We start from the raw sequence: 16,925 nt of genomic DNA, 5'->3' as shown, positions 1-16,925 counted from the left end.
AGAAACTATTCTAGCCAGGCCTGATGGCTCACTCCTGTAATCCCAGCACTCTGGGAAGCCAAGGCAGGAGGATCACTTGAGGCCAGGAATTAAAGACCTTTCTGGGCAACATAGCAATACCCCATCTCAGTAAAAAATAAAAAATATAAAAAAAAACTATTCGGACATGGTGGCACACACCTGTAGTCCCAACTACTTAGGAGGTTGAAGTGGGAGGATGGTTTGACTGCAAGAGATTCGAGGTTACAGTGAGCTATGGTCATGTCACTGCACTCCAGCCTAGATGACAGAGGGAGAGACCTTGTCTCTGAATGAAAAAAGGAAGGAAGGAAGGAAGGAAGGAAGGAAGGAACGAATGAACAAACGAACTATTCCTGCATAATTCACAATCAATCTCTAAATATCTGCATATCTTAATTTTACATTTTCCAAGAAGACTGTAGCAAATCCACAAATGAGACATCCTTAGAACCCTCCCATCCCAAGGGGTGAACAATGGGAGAGTGGAACAACTCCATTTTCTTTTTTCCTCAAATGACTGCAATGAGCAGCTAAACGTCTGGCTTTGACATTCTGAGGCTCAGAAATAAATGCTTCTGAGTTGCAGGCGTCTGGTGATGGGATTGGAACACAGTGCTCCTTTCTCCTGGGAATGTCAGTTTCTAGGGAAATGTGGGCCTACTAAGCCCTGAGACTCAGAAGGAGCTATAGTGCCAGGTAGCTCATTTGGGGTAAACCTTGACCCACAACTGAGATAAACCCAAGTGATATTGTGGGGGTCCAGGGGACCTGAGATTATGTATCTTTATGTATCTATCTATCTTACCCTTTTTTTATCTCTGTGTTGGGTCACTGGGTTCACTTCATATTAATGTCCCTGTACCTAAGCCTTTTTTATAGAGGTACCAAAGGAATTCAGGTTACCCTTCTTTCTCAGTAAATTAAAAGACGAATGAAATCACAGACAGTGGTGGCATGGTATAGTGGAGAGAACATCAGATCAGGAAGAGAGATCTGAGTTCTGTTCCCAGGATTTCTACTACCTAGCCTTGAAAATGAGACAGTTCACCTTTCTAAGGCTCTATTTAATCATTCATAGAACAAGCGTTCTAAATAGTCTTTTCGTGGCTTCATCTAGCCTTGGAATTTCACGTGCCTGTGTTCCTTTAAAAAAGTCCCTTGGAGATACTGATTTAGTTTCCTTTGGCCATGTCCATCTGCAGGAACAGCACTGCTGCATAATGTACTTGCCCACCAATAGTGTGCTGGGTTGGTGGTTCCCTTTGCTCCATATCCTCTCCAGCGTCATCTTTCATCCTTTTGATAAGCAAATATAGTGTTCTTATTATCAGAGGGCCCTGAGGGGCCACAAAGACCTCCCAGATTCTGCCCCTGACATTCCAGGAAATGCCTTGCAGTAGAGCTCTGCTGTTGCTGTTCTTTGCAGTGTTTGGAGGTGAGGCCCAGGCGGTGTGGGCACAGCAGGCAGAACCACGGGATGGGAGGGAGAATGAAGATCCATTCACTGAAAAGCCAGAGAAAAAGAGAAAATTATTGTGTACATTTACCTAGAGCTTCCATCTGCTGCAAGGACTCCACTGAGTGCTGTACCACAGCTTTGGCAAAGAGCTTCTTTGAGGCCTGACGCAGCCCAATCCATACGAAGAAATAGATGTGGGTCATATTTCTTATTCATATAACTAGAATATTTGTTCAGAAATGATGTGAAAAACAGAAAATAGTGTTCGCCATCAGGCAGAAATGTGATTAGCATCTTCTCCTGCTCTTAAACACTCCTTAAGGTAACAAAACAGGATTCTGTCCCCTGCCTCACCTATCAGGATATGGTCCCCTTGGGCTGAGATCCCCACCTGTAGATTATCAGAGCAGAAGATCTCCAGGCCAAACTAACCTTCTAAAACATCAGCAAGGCCTTGAGTTCCATTGCAAGCTATAGAAGAAAAGTGTTCTTAGTCTGATTAGTAAAATAGGTATTGTCAGCCAGTCAGTCAAAGTTTATGGAACGCTTCCTGAGGGTGGGGTCTGCGGCGCTAGGCAGCCTGGGACCCCCCCACCCTGCATGTTCACCCTCCTTTTCTCTTAGTCGCTCAGACTCTTCTTCCCCTCAGATTCATCTAGTCCTAAATTCTTCTCCACTGAGGCTAGAGGGAGTAGAAACAGCCCCTGAAGGCAGATTCCCCCATTCCCCAAATTTGGATTAGGTACTCTCTTTTGCTCACGTTTTGTTCCCTCAGGGGCTGAAGCCACATTTTACTTAGGTCTGTGTCCCACAACAGGCCCTGGCACACACAGGCATGCAATAAAGAGTGCCAGGTGAGTGAATGAGTGACTCCAGCTGTAGACAACAGACGGGCCACCGTCTCTACAGCTAACTCCCCGCAGCAACCTTAACACAGACCACCAGACTGGTTATATAATGTAAAGAGGAATTATATTTCCTTTTGAGACTTTCCAAAGTGGTATAGGTAGGATAGAACCACAGCCTTTCCTCTTTGTATTCCATCACTTACACGCAGTCATTTATTTGGCCACTTCATCTGCCTGGATCACAGCTAATGCCAGTAGACTGACAAGAAAAGCCTTCCTATAACAAATAAAATAGGTGTCATAAGCTCATACTTCATAATCCAAGCTCTCTCTCAGATTTAGGTATTTACTAAGTATAATTCCAAGGGCTTGACTTCCTGGCTCAAAGATAAAGTGTGTGTGTGTATATGTTGGAGGAGGCACATTTAACAAAGGACAGAACCTTCCTGTATAGTGAAAGTAATAAATGTTTGTGCTGACGACTTTGTGTTCTATACATTGTTAAAAGGCTTGGAAACAGGCATTTTATAAAGATTTTTTTCTCTTATCAAAATGGTTAAAACAGAAACGAAAAAGTGATCCTTCAAGGGATAAGTTTCAGGGACTGGAAAAATCCACTTACACAGAACGCTTTATTTTCTGATGTTACACAATAAACCAGGTGTACCTATGGGTGATGAAGTCTTCCTGTGTACACAGTGTGCAGAGGAACCAAGCCTAGTGCCTTCCCTTGGGAAAGTTTCCTGCAGGGGGAAGTGATATACCAAGTCTGATATCTTTCAGTTATTGAGATTAAAATATCCTAGTCTACAGCCAGTCTTCAGATATTTTTGAATTTTGGATCAATTAGTCATTTCTCCCTTTCTATTTTTTCACTGTAACTTTGGAGTCAAGCTGTCGAGCTTCCCAGGCACAGGTTGCCATAGGAGACTCTGTTTGTTGAGGGTGGAGTGGTTGTTTTTGGCAGGTTGGGGGAGGAGCAATTAATTCTAATAGGTATATAGTAAATTAAACTCGGGTCTTTCCAGCCTTTTCTCTGTATTGCTATTCCTTTTTATAATTTCCCTTCTCTTTCCTGATGAGTCCTTAAGAACAGAAAAAAAAGATCTTATAGAGATCTCTTCCGGGCTATGGCAACAGAAGTCCGGTGGGTCCTAGAGAAGGTCACCCAGGACATTGTTGCTCTTTTCAACATACCTTCCCTAATGTTCTTGGGATGAGAGGCCATTCTTGGTTAAAACTTTAGAAAGAACAATTCCCCATGATCCTTTACTAACCTATTCAAATATTTAGGTTGTTCTTATGAAAAGAAAGATATCTTTAGATCTATCTTTAATCCTCCATTCTGAAGCTCATACTTACATATGTAGGAAAAGTATTTTGGGTGCTTTTTGGGTTTTTATAGACAATTACAAGGGAAAAAAAAGAAGAAACTTATTAAATTTTGCCAATGAGTCAGTCAGGGTTGGAGGAAAAGCAACAGATACAGTGTTAGATGAGTAAAATATACTCCAAACACTTTAGAGAAAAAGAAAACCACTCTGGGGAATCTCAGTAGACATATCTGGTCCTCCCGCAAGGACCCAAGGGCCTCTATAGGTGTTAAGGACACACTAGTTGTCTTTTGACTTCTATTATTTGGATGCAATTTTGGACCTGTTTCTTGATTGTATAGTGATTCAAAGTTCTCTAGAGCCAAAATAACTGGCTCCAGTGTTACCGACAAATGTTCATCTCGAAATCCTTCTCTCTTATCCCAGCGAGGCCTGTGTTGAAAACAATTCATTCTCACTTCCTGCTCTCACCGACATTGCTGTGCAGCTGTGCGGCAGCTGTTGAGTCCCACCCCACAAGTAGCAGCTTTTCAGTGGTTGGCAAACTGGTGTACATCTGGAGTGATGTTCAAATGACCACAAGACCCCATAGAATAAATCAAAACATTGAAGTAATAACTTGGATGAGCTCATTATGACGTAACTCAATTGCTGAAAATTAATGGCCATTTTTGAGTTGAGTGATCTATCTCATCAAAGCACAGTGAAATAGGGCACAGTCCTTCTATTTGACATTTAGGGAGAGTGAGGTGGAGAGAAAATGATTTGAACATGTAAACTGGAACGTGGCCTCAGAACTCAAAATTTCTGTGGCCCCAAGAGTTTGACCATGAGATGTTCTCTGAAGCTTTGCGGTTCTGCACCAGCTCAGGATGGGGAGTAGCCAATGTCATCAAGTAGGTGGGCTGGCTAATGTGCCCTCCGGGATGCTGTCAGGCAGTATTTCCCTCTGGAGGTAGTTTTCTGGAGGAACAATGCATTGCACTGCTGAGCTATTTTGTAACTGCCTATTGCTGTTTTTATCATACATCCTCTTTTGGGGTGAAACACTTCATTAACTCTGGTTTGGCCTGACCTCTTTCCCATTTTGGTTCCTGTTAACTTGCAGCAGTAACAGGAATGATGAGGACAGTTTAGCTTTCTCTACTCTGACCCTGTGTCTAGCTGCTATGCCTGAGGTAGCTGCACACATGGGAATATATCTGTTCTAGCACTGGTGTCCTCAACCCTAGGACCACTGCATGCTAGACAGACATCACTTGGGTCTTCATAGCACCCAGAGACAGCCAGGATCTTTAAGGATCTGTCTTCCCACACCAGGAGAAGGGGCTATGGTCCTTAATATGTGAAAAGCAGATGAAAGCCAAGATATGTGGCAAGCACTTTGGCATCTAATGCCAAACTCTGCCTCAGCATAGCTATGTGACCCAGGGAGATTCTTACTATCTCAATCTATCCCCAGTTCTTCACTCATAAAGTGGGACTTTTACAGACAGTCCTGTCTACTGCACAGGCCTTCTCCGATGATCAACAGTTAAAACGTGTGAAAACGTTTTGTAACCTACATGATATAAAGACCTTTTATTACAAGAAGGTGAAGAAGCTGAAATAGTTGATCAAAGAGTTTAAATGACCCATCTCAGACCTTAGAGCAGGCCAGGAGCAGGTGCTGCAGGTGAAATTTGACAATTACGTAGGCTCAATCAATGGTCTTGAGATTTTTCAACTTTTTGAGGAAGTTGGATCAATTTGTGTCCTGCCCCTTGGGTGCTCTGCACAGTACCTCTGGAGCTGTATGGATCACGGCGGGTGGGCAGAGCGGAGAGCAGGTGAGGGCATAGTGAAGCTGCACCAAGCGGCTGACTTCCACCTCTTTCTCCCTTCCTTACAGCCTTTCCAAGCAGACGGCTGGTGTGACACCATCAACAACCGGGCCTACTGCCACTACGATGGTGGGGACTGCTGCTCTTCCACACTGTCCTCCAAGAAGGTGAGTGAGAGACCTGGTAATGGGCACGTGAGAGGAGCTCCAGGAATAACACAGGTTCCTTGGCTCACTTTCCTTCTTGGTGGATCATAATTGGTATTAAGTGACAAGATTAAGGGTAGCATAGGTTCTTAGAAAAGGCTAAATTTCTAATCATCCATCCGGCGACTCTTTCAGAAAATCCATGGCTTTTGCTACTGGAAGACTCACACTTGCTTATCATTGTCCAGGAAACTTCTCTGTAGGCAGGAAAAGTAATGGTCTTCACCCCTCAGGAGGCAGGATTACCAGTAAGTGCTATCCAGTTACTATTCATCTTCACAATCACATGAACAGTCTCACACAGTGTGTTACAAGGACACTGCAGGCTCGTGTTGAGTGCGTGCCACCAGCCACCCCGAGCAATCTCTGGATTATGTCCTGGGCATGAATCCTGTCCTTGGTGCCCTTTATCCCTATTAGTCTTGGCTCTGTTAAATTAGCAGACAGGCTCAAGCTAATCCTATAAAATTGAATAGACTGAAGTTTTGTGATAATATGGGTAAAAATCCAAGTGCTTCAAATATCTAGTTGGCCAATTTGATAAATCAGAAGCATGTAAGAGATATTATTTCCTTCCTTGTGCATATCTCTATGATAAAGCCATACCTACCATGAGCACCTACAGGCAGACCTCAGTACTATATCTCTTAATTGCTTGCATTTACTGATCACTCACTATGTGCCATACACTGTTCTCTCCATGTATGTCAATTAACTTATTTAATGCAAAGCACTCAGGGGCTCATCATGTCACTATTCAATTTGGCCCTCTTTTGCTCTAAAACCAATAAATTCTGAACTAAGAGAAACAGATCAAGAGCTTGGACCACAGGTCAGAAATTAGGCCAGCTATCTCTATACATGAAGGCATGATCACTTAGGGAGAAAGCAAGACATTTTCTCCCCATCTCACACTCTGCAGATCTAGGGCTTGTCTTTAATGAATTTCAGTGTCTGTGGCCAGCATACACAAAATTCCAGATTGAAAAGGCACTTCACCCCTCTGTTGACTCCTAAATCACATTTTACTTCATATGTGCAAATATGCTGGAAAACTTCCCCAAGCAACCCCACCCATGCTCCAATCCACTTGCCCAATCACCAAGCCCATGTCTTTTCAGTGTACTTGGACTAGTATTATATGTGATATGCCTGTTCATTTTTATCTCATTGGATTGTTAATGCCCAAAAGGGAAAATATCTCCCAAATGCGTAGATCTCTCTGATACTAGATTTGAACATTCAGAAAGTGATGTTTGTCTGTTGATAGCGGTGCAAGCAGAAGACAGCAACTTTTGCTGGACCATCCCAGGCATGGGGAAGGGATAATTACATAGAAGAAATGCAATATAGCCACAAACAATGGGTGGGGAGATGCAATGTTTCATCAAGCCAAAGTATATTTTGGGGTCAATAAAGATAAAACTCCTGCTTATGAAGATGGCAAAGATGATCCTATTGATCCAAGAACACTAAGGAGTAGGAGCCATAGAGCTAATCTGTAGGGTCCTTGTTTTCCATATAGTGGTGTCATCATCCAACCTCTCTCGGCCTTCCCTGTAAACAGACGTGCTAACATACATCTTTCCTACTTTACAGAAATTTTGTGAAGATGATAACAACAGTGAAAACAATAAAAGCAGTAGTTTTAGACATTAGTGGTAGTCTTAGAAATAACAGAACAGTAGTCATAGGTGCTTATCAACACATAAGTGTTTTATACCCATCATCTTATTTAAACCTCACAAAAACACTCTCTGGCATAGTTTCTGTTGTTCTGGCCACCTTATATGCAAAGAAAGTAAAACAAAGAAGAATTAACTTGGCTAAGATAACAGGGTGACATGGTGTGTGAGTGGGAGAAGTGAGTGATAATTTCAGTCTGTGATAGTAACCCATAATCCCAGTTCCTCCTGGACCAGGTGAGAAAAGCAAAGGCTGGTTGAAAAGTGTAAAGCTTGCACAAAATGGGTTATTTCAACTTCTCTTTCATTCCCCCAGGTCATTCCATTTGCTGCTGACTGTGACCTGGATGAATGCACCTGCCGAGACCCCAAGGCAGAAGAAAATCAATAACTGTGGGATTAAGCCCCTCCCTCCACAGCCCAGAGGCAGTAAAAAAAGGCCAACACAGGAGGAAATAAAGGGTGAAGGAAGAAGAAAGGTCATGAAATGGACGACGGAGCAAAAGTGTGAAGGATCTCATAGGAAATGCTAGAGGAAGTTTGCAGGTGCCAACTAGTGCATCATGTAGCCCAAGGAGGGAAATTTTCTTTAAAGTGGCAGTTGATTAGAGTGGAAGGAGAAATACGATAGATGTATAAGGACCCTCCCCCATTTATATTCTACTCAGCTCCATCCTCTGCTCTTGCCCTACTCCCCACTCTGCACCCTGCCAACTATGCAGCCCCACCCAACTTGTAAACTAATGACAAAGTACTGGGAGAGATGTTGGCAGGGATACTCTGTTAATACCCATTTCGAATCGATTGCCATCCTTCAGGGCTCATCTACTCTCAGCTGGTTCTTCCTCTTTCTTTTGTGTAGTCTCCTTTAAATAATGAAGTTAGTTATTAATTCTTTATAAGTATTTAAACGTAATTATATAAATATATTATATATATTATATTTTTTGCTGTTTACTAAGCTAAAAATTATCCATTGTTCCACACATGCTGCTGTGAAGTTCACGTTCAAAATGAATGCTGAGGCTTTGAGGACAGAAAGACAAGTTGTCTGCCATCTTGCTATTGTTAGGGATTGGCAGGTAGAATGGGAAAGGAGAAGGAGAGAGAGTAATTAGACGAAATTCTGGATGCTAGTTTGTCAGCCAATCATCTTTTTATGACCTGGGAGCTGGGCCCACTTGAAGGAGATAGGGAGTTAGAATGATAACACTAAGAGTCATGGAAAGTTGAGTGTGAGTACCCACTGGTGATGGGTCTAGGAGAATTAGACTATGATTCTTGAGAATCTACCCAGAAAGAATATATTAACTTTCCTCCACTTCTCAGAACTCTCAATTGGAGATGGTGAGACCCAGGATTTTCTGCACGTCCATATACCCTGTTCCAAATGTGGCCATCAGTCACCAGCCAGTCAGCAAGTTTGCATTAGGGCCCATTCTCCAGTCGTCAGGCTGGAGGGACCCCCCACTCTTCATACTTGGCCTGTGGTCTCACTCCTTGTTAGAAGTCCCCAAGCCTGGCCATCATTCACAGTCATATGACTGATTTTTCTGGGGCAAAAAATTATTATGGCAGGGTAATTATGGTGGGAGGGAGAGGAAGGTGGGAGGAGAAGAAAGAACAGGCAGGGATGGAGCAGCCAGAGGAGACCATAAGGAGGTGAGTAGTCAGGGTTAAGTCAAGGCCCGGGGCACAAGGATAACAGGAGTCAAAGAGACTCAATCTTGTCTCCAAGCCTCCAAAGAAGACCAAAGTGGACCCCATGAGCAATGCAGAAGCTGAGATAAATTCTATTGAACAGCGATGTATAAATTCTGTGGGCTAGAGATTTTGATTTAGGCAAGCTATGGAAATGCATGGAGCAAGGGTGACACTCAGTGGGAAGACAGAAGAATTTCAACTATTTAGGTTCCATTTTGTTGTCTTTACCCTTTCTTGTTCAATAGATGGACTGCACCTGAAATGACCATAATTACCCTGCCTCTATTTACAGCCAGGGCCTACTTTTTTTTTCACGTGGTCTATTGCAGTTATGTGTTCTTGCAAAGATTTCTCTGTTAGACCTTGGGGAAAGAGAGTAAGGAGCCAATTTCTGCTCAACATCCCTGTCTTAGAAAGGGCTGGGAGTCTTGTCTCCCCCAAAGTTTCTTCTCCAATGGGAACCAAGAACAGGCAAAATTTAGAGCTCGCCCATCATCTCTTCCTGTCTTCTGCTTTTTTGCTCTGACCACAGTTGTTCTACTTTTTGCAAATAGGAATAGGAAATATTACCACAACTATTGAAGTATTATCCACACCATCATGTAGGGAAGACTAATATTCTGAAATGGAAAACACAAGGATAAAGTCATACACACATATTTATCTGTGGGTTTGTGGAATGAGGGTGGCAAAGTCCTTGGGGAAACTGAAGAGCAGAGTTTACCCTCCAAAAAAACCTCTTGTCTTCTGTAGGTCTAACCATAAGAGAAACCACAGCCTAGATACCATGCATTGTCATGGCTCACACTTAGTGCCCTCAGGAAGACAGGAAATATTTATTTCTGGGACTCTGATAGGTTTCAATATACAAAGGACAGTGGAAAAGTTTAAACTCTCTATCAAAAAAAAAAACATGTTGTAAAGTTGTTTTCTGGGGGAAAATATCCAAATTCCTGGAAGTGTGTCAAGCTCCTTCTTGGGGATACCCTCCTTGTCTGAGAGTGCGGCAGAGGAAAAGTCACTGTGGGCATCGCTGAGCTGCAGAAGGCTGCAGTGCCCACAAGAACGTGTAGCCTGTGGTTCATGACGGTGTGTGTCTGCGCTCAGTCTTTCCATAAAAGTAACAGTAAGAACATTTCTATTGCAAACTTCGCTTTAAAATATCTTATCCTCTGTTGGCAACATCTTCAATTCACCACTGCCCTGGGAAGGTGAAAGGATGGCTCCTGTGGTGTGCGAAAAGCCCCTCAGCTTGGAGGCTGCTCAGCCCTCGACAGCTGCAACCACTCAGAGACAGCAAGTTCTTCCTGCCCATGTCCCCAGGGCCTCGTGTTTTGAGCAACTTAGGCCACTGAGAAAGTGGAAGGAGTAAGACACTGTGGTCACAGACCCTAGGGATGTCAACTGGCACTCGCTCCATGTGGTGGTCTGCATTCTGATGCCCTGGGCCACATCGATGGTGTCATCGAGGGACTCTCCCAGGGGCTCTTATGTTTCATTGTTCCAAAATCACTTTTGTTTCCTCTTTTTCCCAGTAATTAGGAGCTCTGGTGCCCAGGTTGCCCAGGGCTGGCTGACTCTAGGGACTAACATAACAGCCTCCAGTCAGAGAGACAGACAAGCAGACAGAGTGAGGAGAATGGGCAAATGCTGGCAAAAATGAAAGCAAAGAGTACATGAAAGTCAAGAGCTCTTCTTGGTTCTCTCCTTCCCTTTTCCCCATTACAAGCATTGGACTTGGCACTTCCTCTGTTCCGTGCAATCACTATTGAGTGTGTCAGTTAGCACCAAGGGGACGGCTTGATCAGGAACGTACTGAAAGGAGCTGATCTACTGTATTGTAACGTAAAACAGCTACAGCCAGTTATTTTGTAAGACTATAAAATGTTCATTAAAAAATCAGCACACAAAATGAGAAGTGTCTTTGGTGTCTTATTCTTTGTTTAAATCATTCCATCACTTCTGAATCATTTTCCATTGGCTTGTGCCAGATTCAGGCATCAGTCAATGTTTAATTGATTGATTGATCATTCCTTTCAGTCATTTAAAAACTATTTATTAAGTAAACAGAATGTGAGGGGAAGACAAACAGGAACGTTCATGAGGAGGGGTGACACACACGAAAGCAGGCACTGTGGTAGTCCTGTCAAGTGCCTCAGGGGCTATGAAATAAGGTGCAAGAGTCACTCACAGTTCAGAAGGAGGCACCACTCCTGGATGCCAAAGGCAGATGGCATTTGAAAGGTGGTTGGTGAAGGATGCATATGGTCTGGTAGGCAGAAGGGCCAGGTGGGGAGAGGCATGTCCAGGCAAGATGAAGAACAGGGTCAAGGATCTGGAAGTAGGAGCAGGAAAGGCTGGGGGTTACGGGACACCAATGAGCCACGCGGCGGAGCTGGAAGGTAGAACTCAGCTCATACATGCCATGCATTTGGAAAACACCACCTTACTTAATTCCTACAACATATCTGCAAACCATATCTCCTCATTTCACAGATGAGAACATCAAACACCAGTCTGGTGGAGAAAGTTCCTCAAGGTCACATGAAGGGAGTTGGGTTCAAGCCTGGTTCTGTGGGATGTGAAGATATAAGTAGGAAAAGAAAACAATGGTGATGAATAGGATGTAGAGAAGAGGAGAGAAATGTCAAGCATGATGCTTCTGCATGAAGCCAACACAACCTGTAAAGGTTACCATCGTGGATAGCAAGGAGAAGCCAGCAGGAGCAGGCTTTTGAAGGAAGAGTATACGTTTGCTTTTTTTAATAAACTCAGTTTGAGGGCCAGATACATAATTAGTTGGAATGTCACATAAAGCAGCACTCACACTCTAGAGGAGGCTTCTGCATCTTGGGCCAGTCTGCCAAGTTCTCTGGCTGTGCCAGGCCCTCCCGGCTGCTGGAGAACTGGGTGGATATCTCAACTCACCTGTGAGCCATCTAGGAAGACCTGCAGAACAGAAAGCTGGAAATGTCAGCCTGGAACTTGGAAGAGGTTTGTGGTTAGAAATAAACATTTGAGAGAAAAAAGCATTTTCCTTACGGTTGACAAAGTGCTTTCATATGTTTTATGTCTGCACATGGAGTAAGGAGAGCAAGAACAGTTTTGCTTTGTTTTGCTTTTTTGTTTTTGTTTTTGTTTTTCATTTTACAGATGAAGAAACTGAGTGTCCGAGAGGTTACTGGAAAATTTAAGCTCACCTATCTAAGTGCAGGTTGGGACAGGAATCCAAGTTTTGTGGCCCCAAATGGAATGTGTTTTTTTTTTTTTTTTTACTATGCAATGTTCAGCCCAGTAGGCCTGAAAGTGAACCCAAAGCCAACTGCAATGGGAAAGAAGACTCTTTTTACCTGTTTATGTTTCAGGGTATTCATTGGTCTCCTTGTGGCTTTTGTAGTAGCTCAGTCTATTTTCTGCTTTGCCTGTTGTCCATGGCAAATGAGAGGAAAACTGAGGGCAGCCTTCTTACACGTGCTTCCAGGGTCCTCTCCTCATGCCAGGCCCTGAGTATAAGCAGATGCCCTTGCACATGCCAGTTAGGCCAGCTGGACAGAAACATCTGGCAAGGCTGCCTTCTCCTTAATAGCTTCCCCAGGGAGAATCCTGGACAGAGACTTTGGAGCTCTGGTTTCCATTGACTGACAAACTTAAATGACATGATGAGTCATCTGTCAGCTGGGAGACACACTACTCTCAGAGCCGGCTGCCCAGATGATGAGGGGCTCAGGGTGGGGTGGGAGGAGAAAAATGAGAAGGCCTCTGGGGCATCTCTGGAGCTGACATTCGGTCATCTCTTTCCAAGTCACACTGGAAAGACCACTGATTCTGAACTGCCAATATGTCAGGTTTCCCAGTGGTTGCCTCAGATGAAAAGACAGTGCTGCCGACAATCTTGTATCCCATAGTAGTCCACACTCATACAAGCCTCTACATGTGCCTTGGATATCTGGGCTGTCAAAAGACAAGACTAGTTTAGAAAATAGATGTTTGTTCTCAAGTCTGCCATAGTCTGACCCCACATGGGCTTTGGTTGCACATTTTCCCATCAGAATCCTGTCTGGCGGTCAATGCGTTGAGGTGTGTGTGATTTGCTACATTTGGTTCCTTGCTGACGATGGTTTAGTTTTTGTCTTTTTTTTTGTTTCTGTTTTTCCTAATCCTGCCACTTGATCCTTAGGCTGCATTGCTAAGTGTTAGTAAGAACTGGTGTGACAATTGCAGAGTACATCCTTGAAAGAAATCTACAAGTCAAATCTGGTTAACATTCCAAATGAGGATAAAGAAAACATTTCTAAGCCCTGAGAGATAGTTCTGAGTAATAGCAATAGTTCATAGTAACTGCAATTTGCTAATGTTTTTCAAACCAAATTTTCTTCTGAGGATAATTTAATATAGATAAACTTTCTTTTCTTTGTCTTTGCCTACCCACACAAAAATCACATATTCAAATGCAAAAGAAAAAAGTAAGTAAAGGGAGAGTGTTGACTTTTTAATGACTACCAATTGTGTTATATCAATCTACTCTTTTGCTCCATTAGGTAACTGCTATCTGAAAGTAGTTGCCTGTTTAGGAATGTTTATAAATATACAGGTCACATATTTAAATCTCACAAAAGGCTGTCAAAGTTAGAGAATTTCCCACATCACAATACGTGCAATTCAAAATGCTTTCTGAATAGTTAGGCAAGTTGTATACAAATGACTTCCAAGTAATTACTTTGTTGATTGTGACTCAGTAGCCATTAGAATGACCTGTAAAGTTCCTACAGCTTTTTAAAATGTCCAACTAGTTCCCACACTAGGAAAATATTGCTTATTAACTCAACACTGCTCATGCCTTCTCCACCTTGATAGGTGACCTGGCCCAGGGAGACTGGGGGCAGGGATGACTGAGTCTGGACCTTGAAAGTCAGTAGGTAGGATGCATTAGTGACCTGTGATCTGTGGGCAGCATCACGGTGATCTGCAAGGATGGAAAGTACAAACTTTTGATCCTGACAGATCTGAATTTGAATTCTGGCTCCAATACTAGCTAGATAAGCCATCTAGTTACTGAGTGTCTCTGAGCCTCAGTTTCCTAAACATCTGTCTTTGCAGGACTCTGCCCAGCACAGTGCCTAATCAGTGTTTTACAGGAAGTGGTTAAGGAGTGGGTGTTGGAGACAATGTATACAGTCTACTCTCAAGAAGTTTGACAGCGGAGAACAGGAGGGAATTGCCTTTATGCGACTTCTAAAGAAACTTAAATTCTCAAAAGCCACGCTACTCTGACATTAGAGGGACCCTGAGAAGTGTGTCATCGTCAGTTATATTCTCAGGACAGTCAGAGCAGATGGGGAGGCCCAAGTGGCTTGGCTGCTGGGAGGTGTTCTAGCCCACTGATTCAGAGAGGAGCAGAGTGGAGGTGCAGGGTGATGGTAGTAACGCATGGTGCTGATAAAAAGAAAGTGGCTATGGGGGAATTTTAGGAGTTGTCAAAAATGTTGGTAAGCTCAGCTGGAATATACTTGTAAAGTTGGATTAAGTAATACATGGAATGCAGGTCATTTTCTTGAAAACATGATTAAATTGCTGAATGTATCCAGTTTGTAAGACAGCACTATCTGGTGCAACTTTATACAATAATGGGCATGCTCTACATCTACATTTTCTGAGGTAGTCATCACTAGCCCCATGTTGCTATCTAGCCCTTGAAGTGTGAATAATGAGACTGAAAAACTGAATTTTAAATTTTAATTCCAATAATTTAAGTTTAAATTGCCACACGTAGCTAGTGGCCACCATATTGAACAGCCCATTTCTAGAGTATTACATACATATATCATTCAATTTGGTTTTAAAATATGCTTCGGACCTGATTTTTTAAATAATGCTATTTATATCTCATGGCTGACATAAAGTTACATCCTGCTCAGTTGGATATTTTGTTATATTATTCTAGTTTAGGAAAACAAATTTAATAAATCGTCTAAAGATTACACAGCCAGGAATCTCAAACCATAAAGAAAGGAAATAGAAAGACCTCTTAGCTTCCATAAAGCCTATGTGATTTATTAATAGATAAGGTAGCAGAGACACCACTGGGACCTTAACTTTAGGAAGCGAGAGAGTGACTGAAGAGCAGTGAAACACTTAACATAAATGAGACCTGAGAAACATTCAGACAGGTACAGAGAAGCCTAAGGTGATACAGCCAATGGTGGCAGAGCCAGGATTTGGACCCAGTAGTACAGTTCTTGGGTTTGTGTACTAACCCCCTATGCTATACTGGAACACTCTATTTCCTGGGAAACCACACACATAAAACACATTACTTAGTTTTGTAGATTCTCAGGCTTGAGAGGCTCTCCAAAAGACCATATTATTAACTATAAAATTCCCTTCATTGAATTTTCCAGCCTAATCGTGAATGGATCTAGTATTAAGGAACTCACTATCCCCTAAGTTGTACATTTCACATTTGGACTTCTTTGACTTGGAAGTAAAAATACACACAGTGCTGATAATATTGTTGTTTTATTCAATACATTTTTATTGATTACCTATTATGTGCTGGTGAATAAAACAAAAGAGCTTGGAGAAAAGTTGAAGCAGACAAAACATATGCACACAAATATATACATCAGCTGGTGCTCTGAAGAAACATAAGATGTGGTAAGGAGGGAGAAGGTGAGGCCAGGGCTGGGGAGGTGCTAGTTTATATAGGGAGTGTTCATGAATGCTTTTTAGACACGTGAAGGAAGTTGGGGAGTAGGCCAGGTGAGTACCAGCTGGGGGGAGAATGAGCCAGGTACAGGGAACAGCAAGAACGAGGTGGGAGAAGTGAGAAGTAACGTCGTGTGTGTGCAAGAGACCACTGAGAACAGTGTGGCTGGAGCAGAGTGAGGGAGGGGGGTGAGGTCAGAGAAGTAGGGGGCATTGGAGGGGACCACAGAAGGCTTCGTTAGCCACAGTGATGGCTCTAGCTTTTATTCAGAGTGAAGTAGTTTCCTATACCAGTTTCTCTCTCCTTACACATAACTCAAGTATTTCTTTCATATCCTTCACATCCGACATCTTCCTTTCCATCTGCCTTGCTCTCATTCTAGCTAGGGCATCACCTCCTGAACAGAACACAGCCATACTGCCAGGCAGGTCCCCGTGTCCTGCCTGGTCATCCTCCCATCCATGCCCCCACACTGAGTCCACACCAGCCCTCCCATCCACTCCCACACATCGAGTCCACACCAGCCCCCCTCCCATCCATGCCAGCACACTGAGTCCACACCAGCCCTCCTCCCATCCACGCCAGCACACTGAGTCCACACCAGCCCTCCCATCTACGCCAGCACACCCAGTCCACACCAGTCCTCCCTCCCATCCAAGCAAGCACACTGAGCCCACACCATCGCTCCCTCCCATCCATGCCAGCACACGGAGTCCAACCCAGCCTCCCTCCCATCCACGCCAGCACACCGAATCCACACCAGCCCCCCTCCCATCCACGCCAGCAAACCGAGTCCACACCAGCCCTCCCATCTACGCCAGCACACCCAGTCCACACCAGTCCTCCCTCCCATCCCAGCAAGCACACTGAGCCCACACCATCGCTCCCTCCCATCCATGCCAGTACACGGAGTCCACACCAGCCCCCCTCCCATCCACGCCAGCAAACCGAGTCCACACCAGCCCTCCCATCTACGCCAGCACACCCAGTCCACACCAGTCCTCCCTCCCATCCAAGCAAGCACACTGAGCCCACACCATCCTTCCCTACCATCCATGCCAGCACACCGAGCCCACCCCAGCCCCACTCCCATACACGCCAGCAAACCGAGTCCACACCAGCCCTCCCATCTATGCCAG

General features: G+C 43.8%; 1 protein-coding gene across 1 annotated transcript in view; it reads left to right on the top strand.

The window, feature by feature from the left end:
• Positions 1-8,027, top strand: part of PAPPA2 (pappalysin 2) — a 297,907-nt gene extending 289,880 nt beyond the window's left edge. Inside the window, exons 21-22 of the mRNA XM_045547292.1 lie at positions 5,554-5,652; positions 7,693-8,027. Coding sequence (XP_045403248.1) covers positions 5,554-5,652; positions 7,693-7,767 — 174 coding nt within the window. The 3' untranslated portion in view covers positions 7,768-8,027. The remainder of the gene's footprint in view (positions 1-5,553; positions 5,653-7,692) is intronic.
• The last annotated feature ends 8,898 nt before the right edge of the window (positions 8,028-16,925 follow it).

Source organism: Lemur catta, chromosome 3 (assembly GCF_020740605.2).
Source record: "Lemur catta isolate mLemCat1 chromosome 3, mLemCat1.pri, whole genome shotgun sequence".
In the NCBI taxonomy this organism is placed as follows: Eukaryota; Metazoa; Chordata; class Mammalia; order Primates; family Lemuridae; genus Lemur; species Lemur catta.
This window is presented reverse-complemented; position numbering and strand designations above follow the sequence as displayed.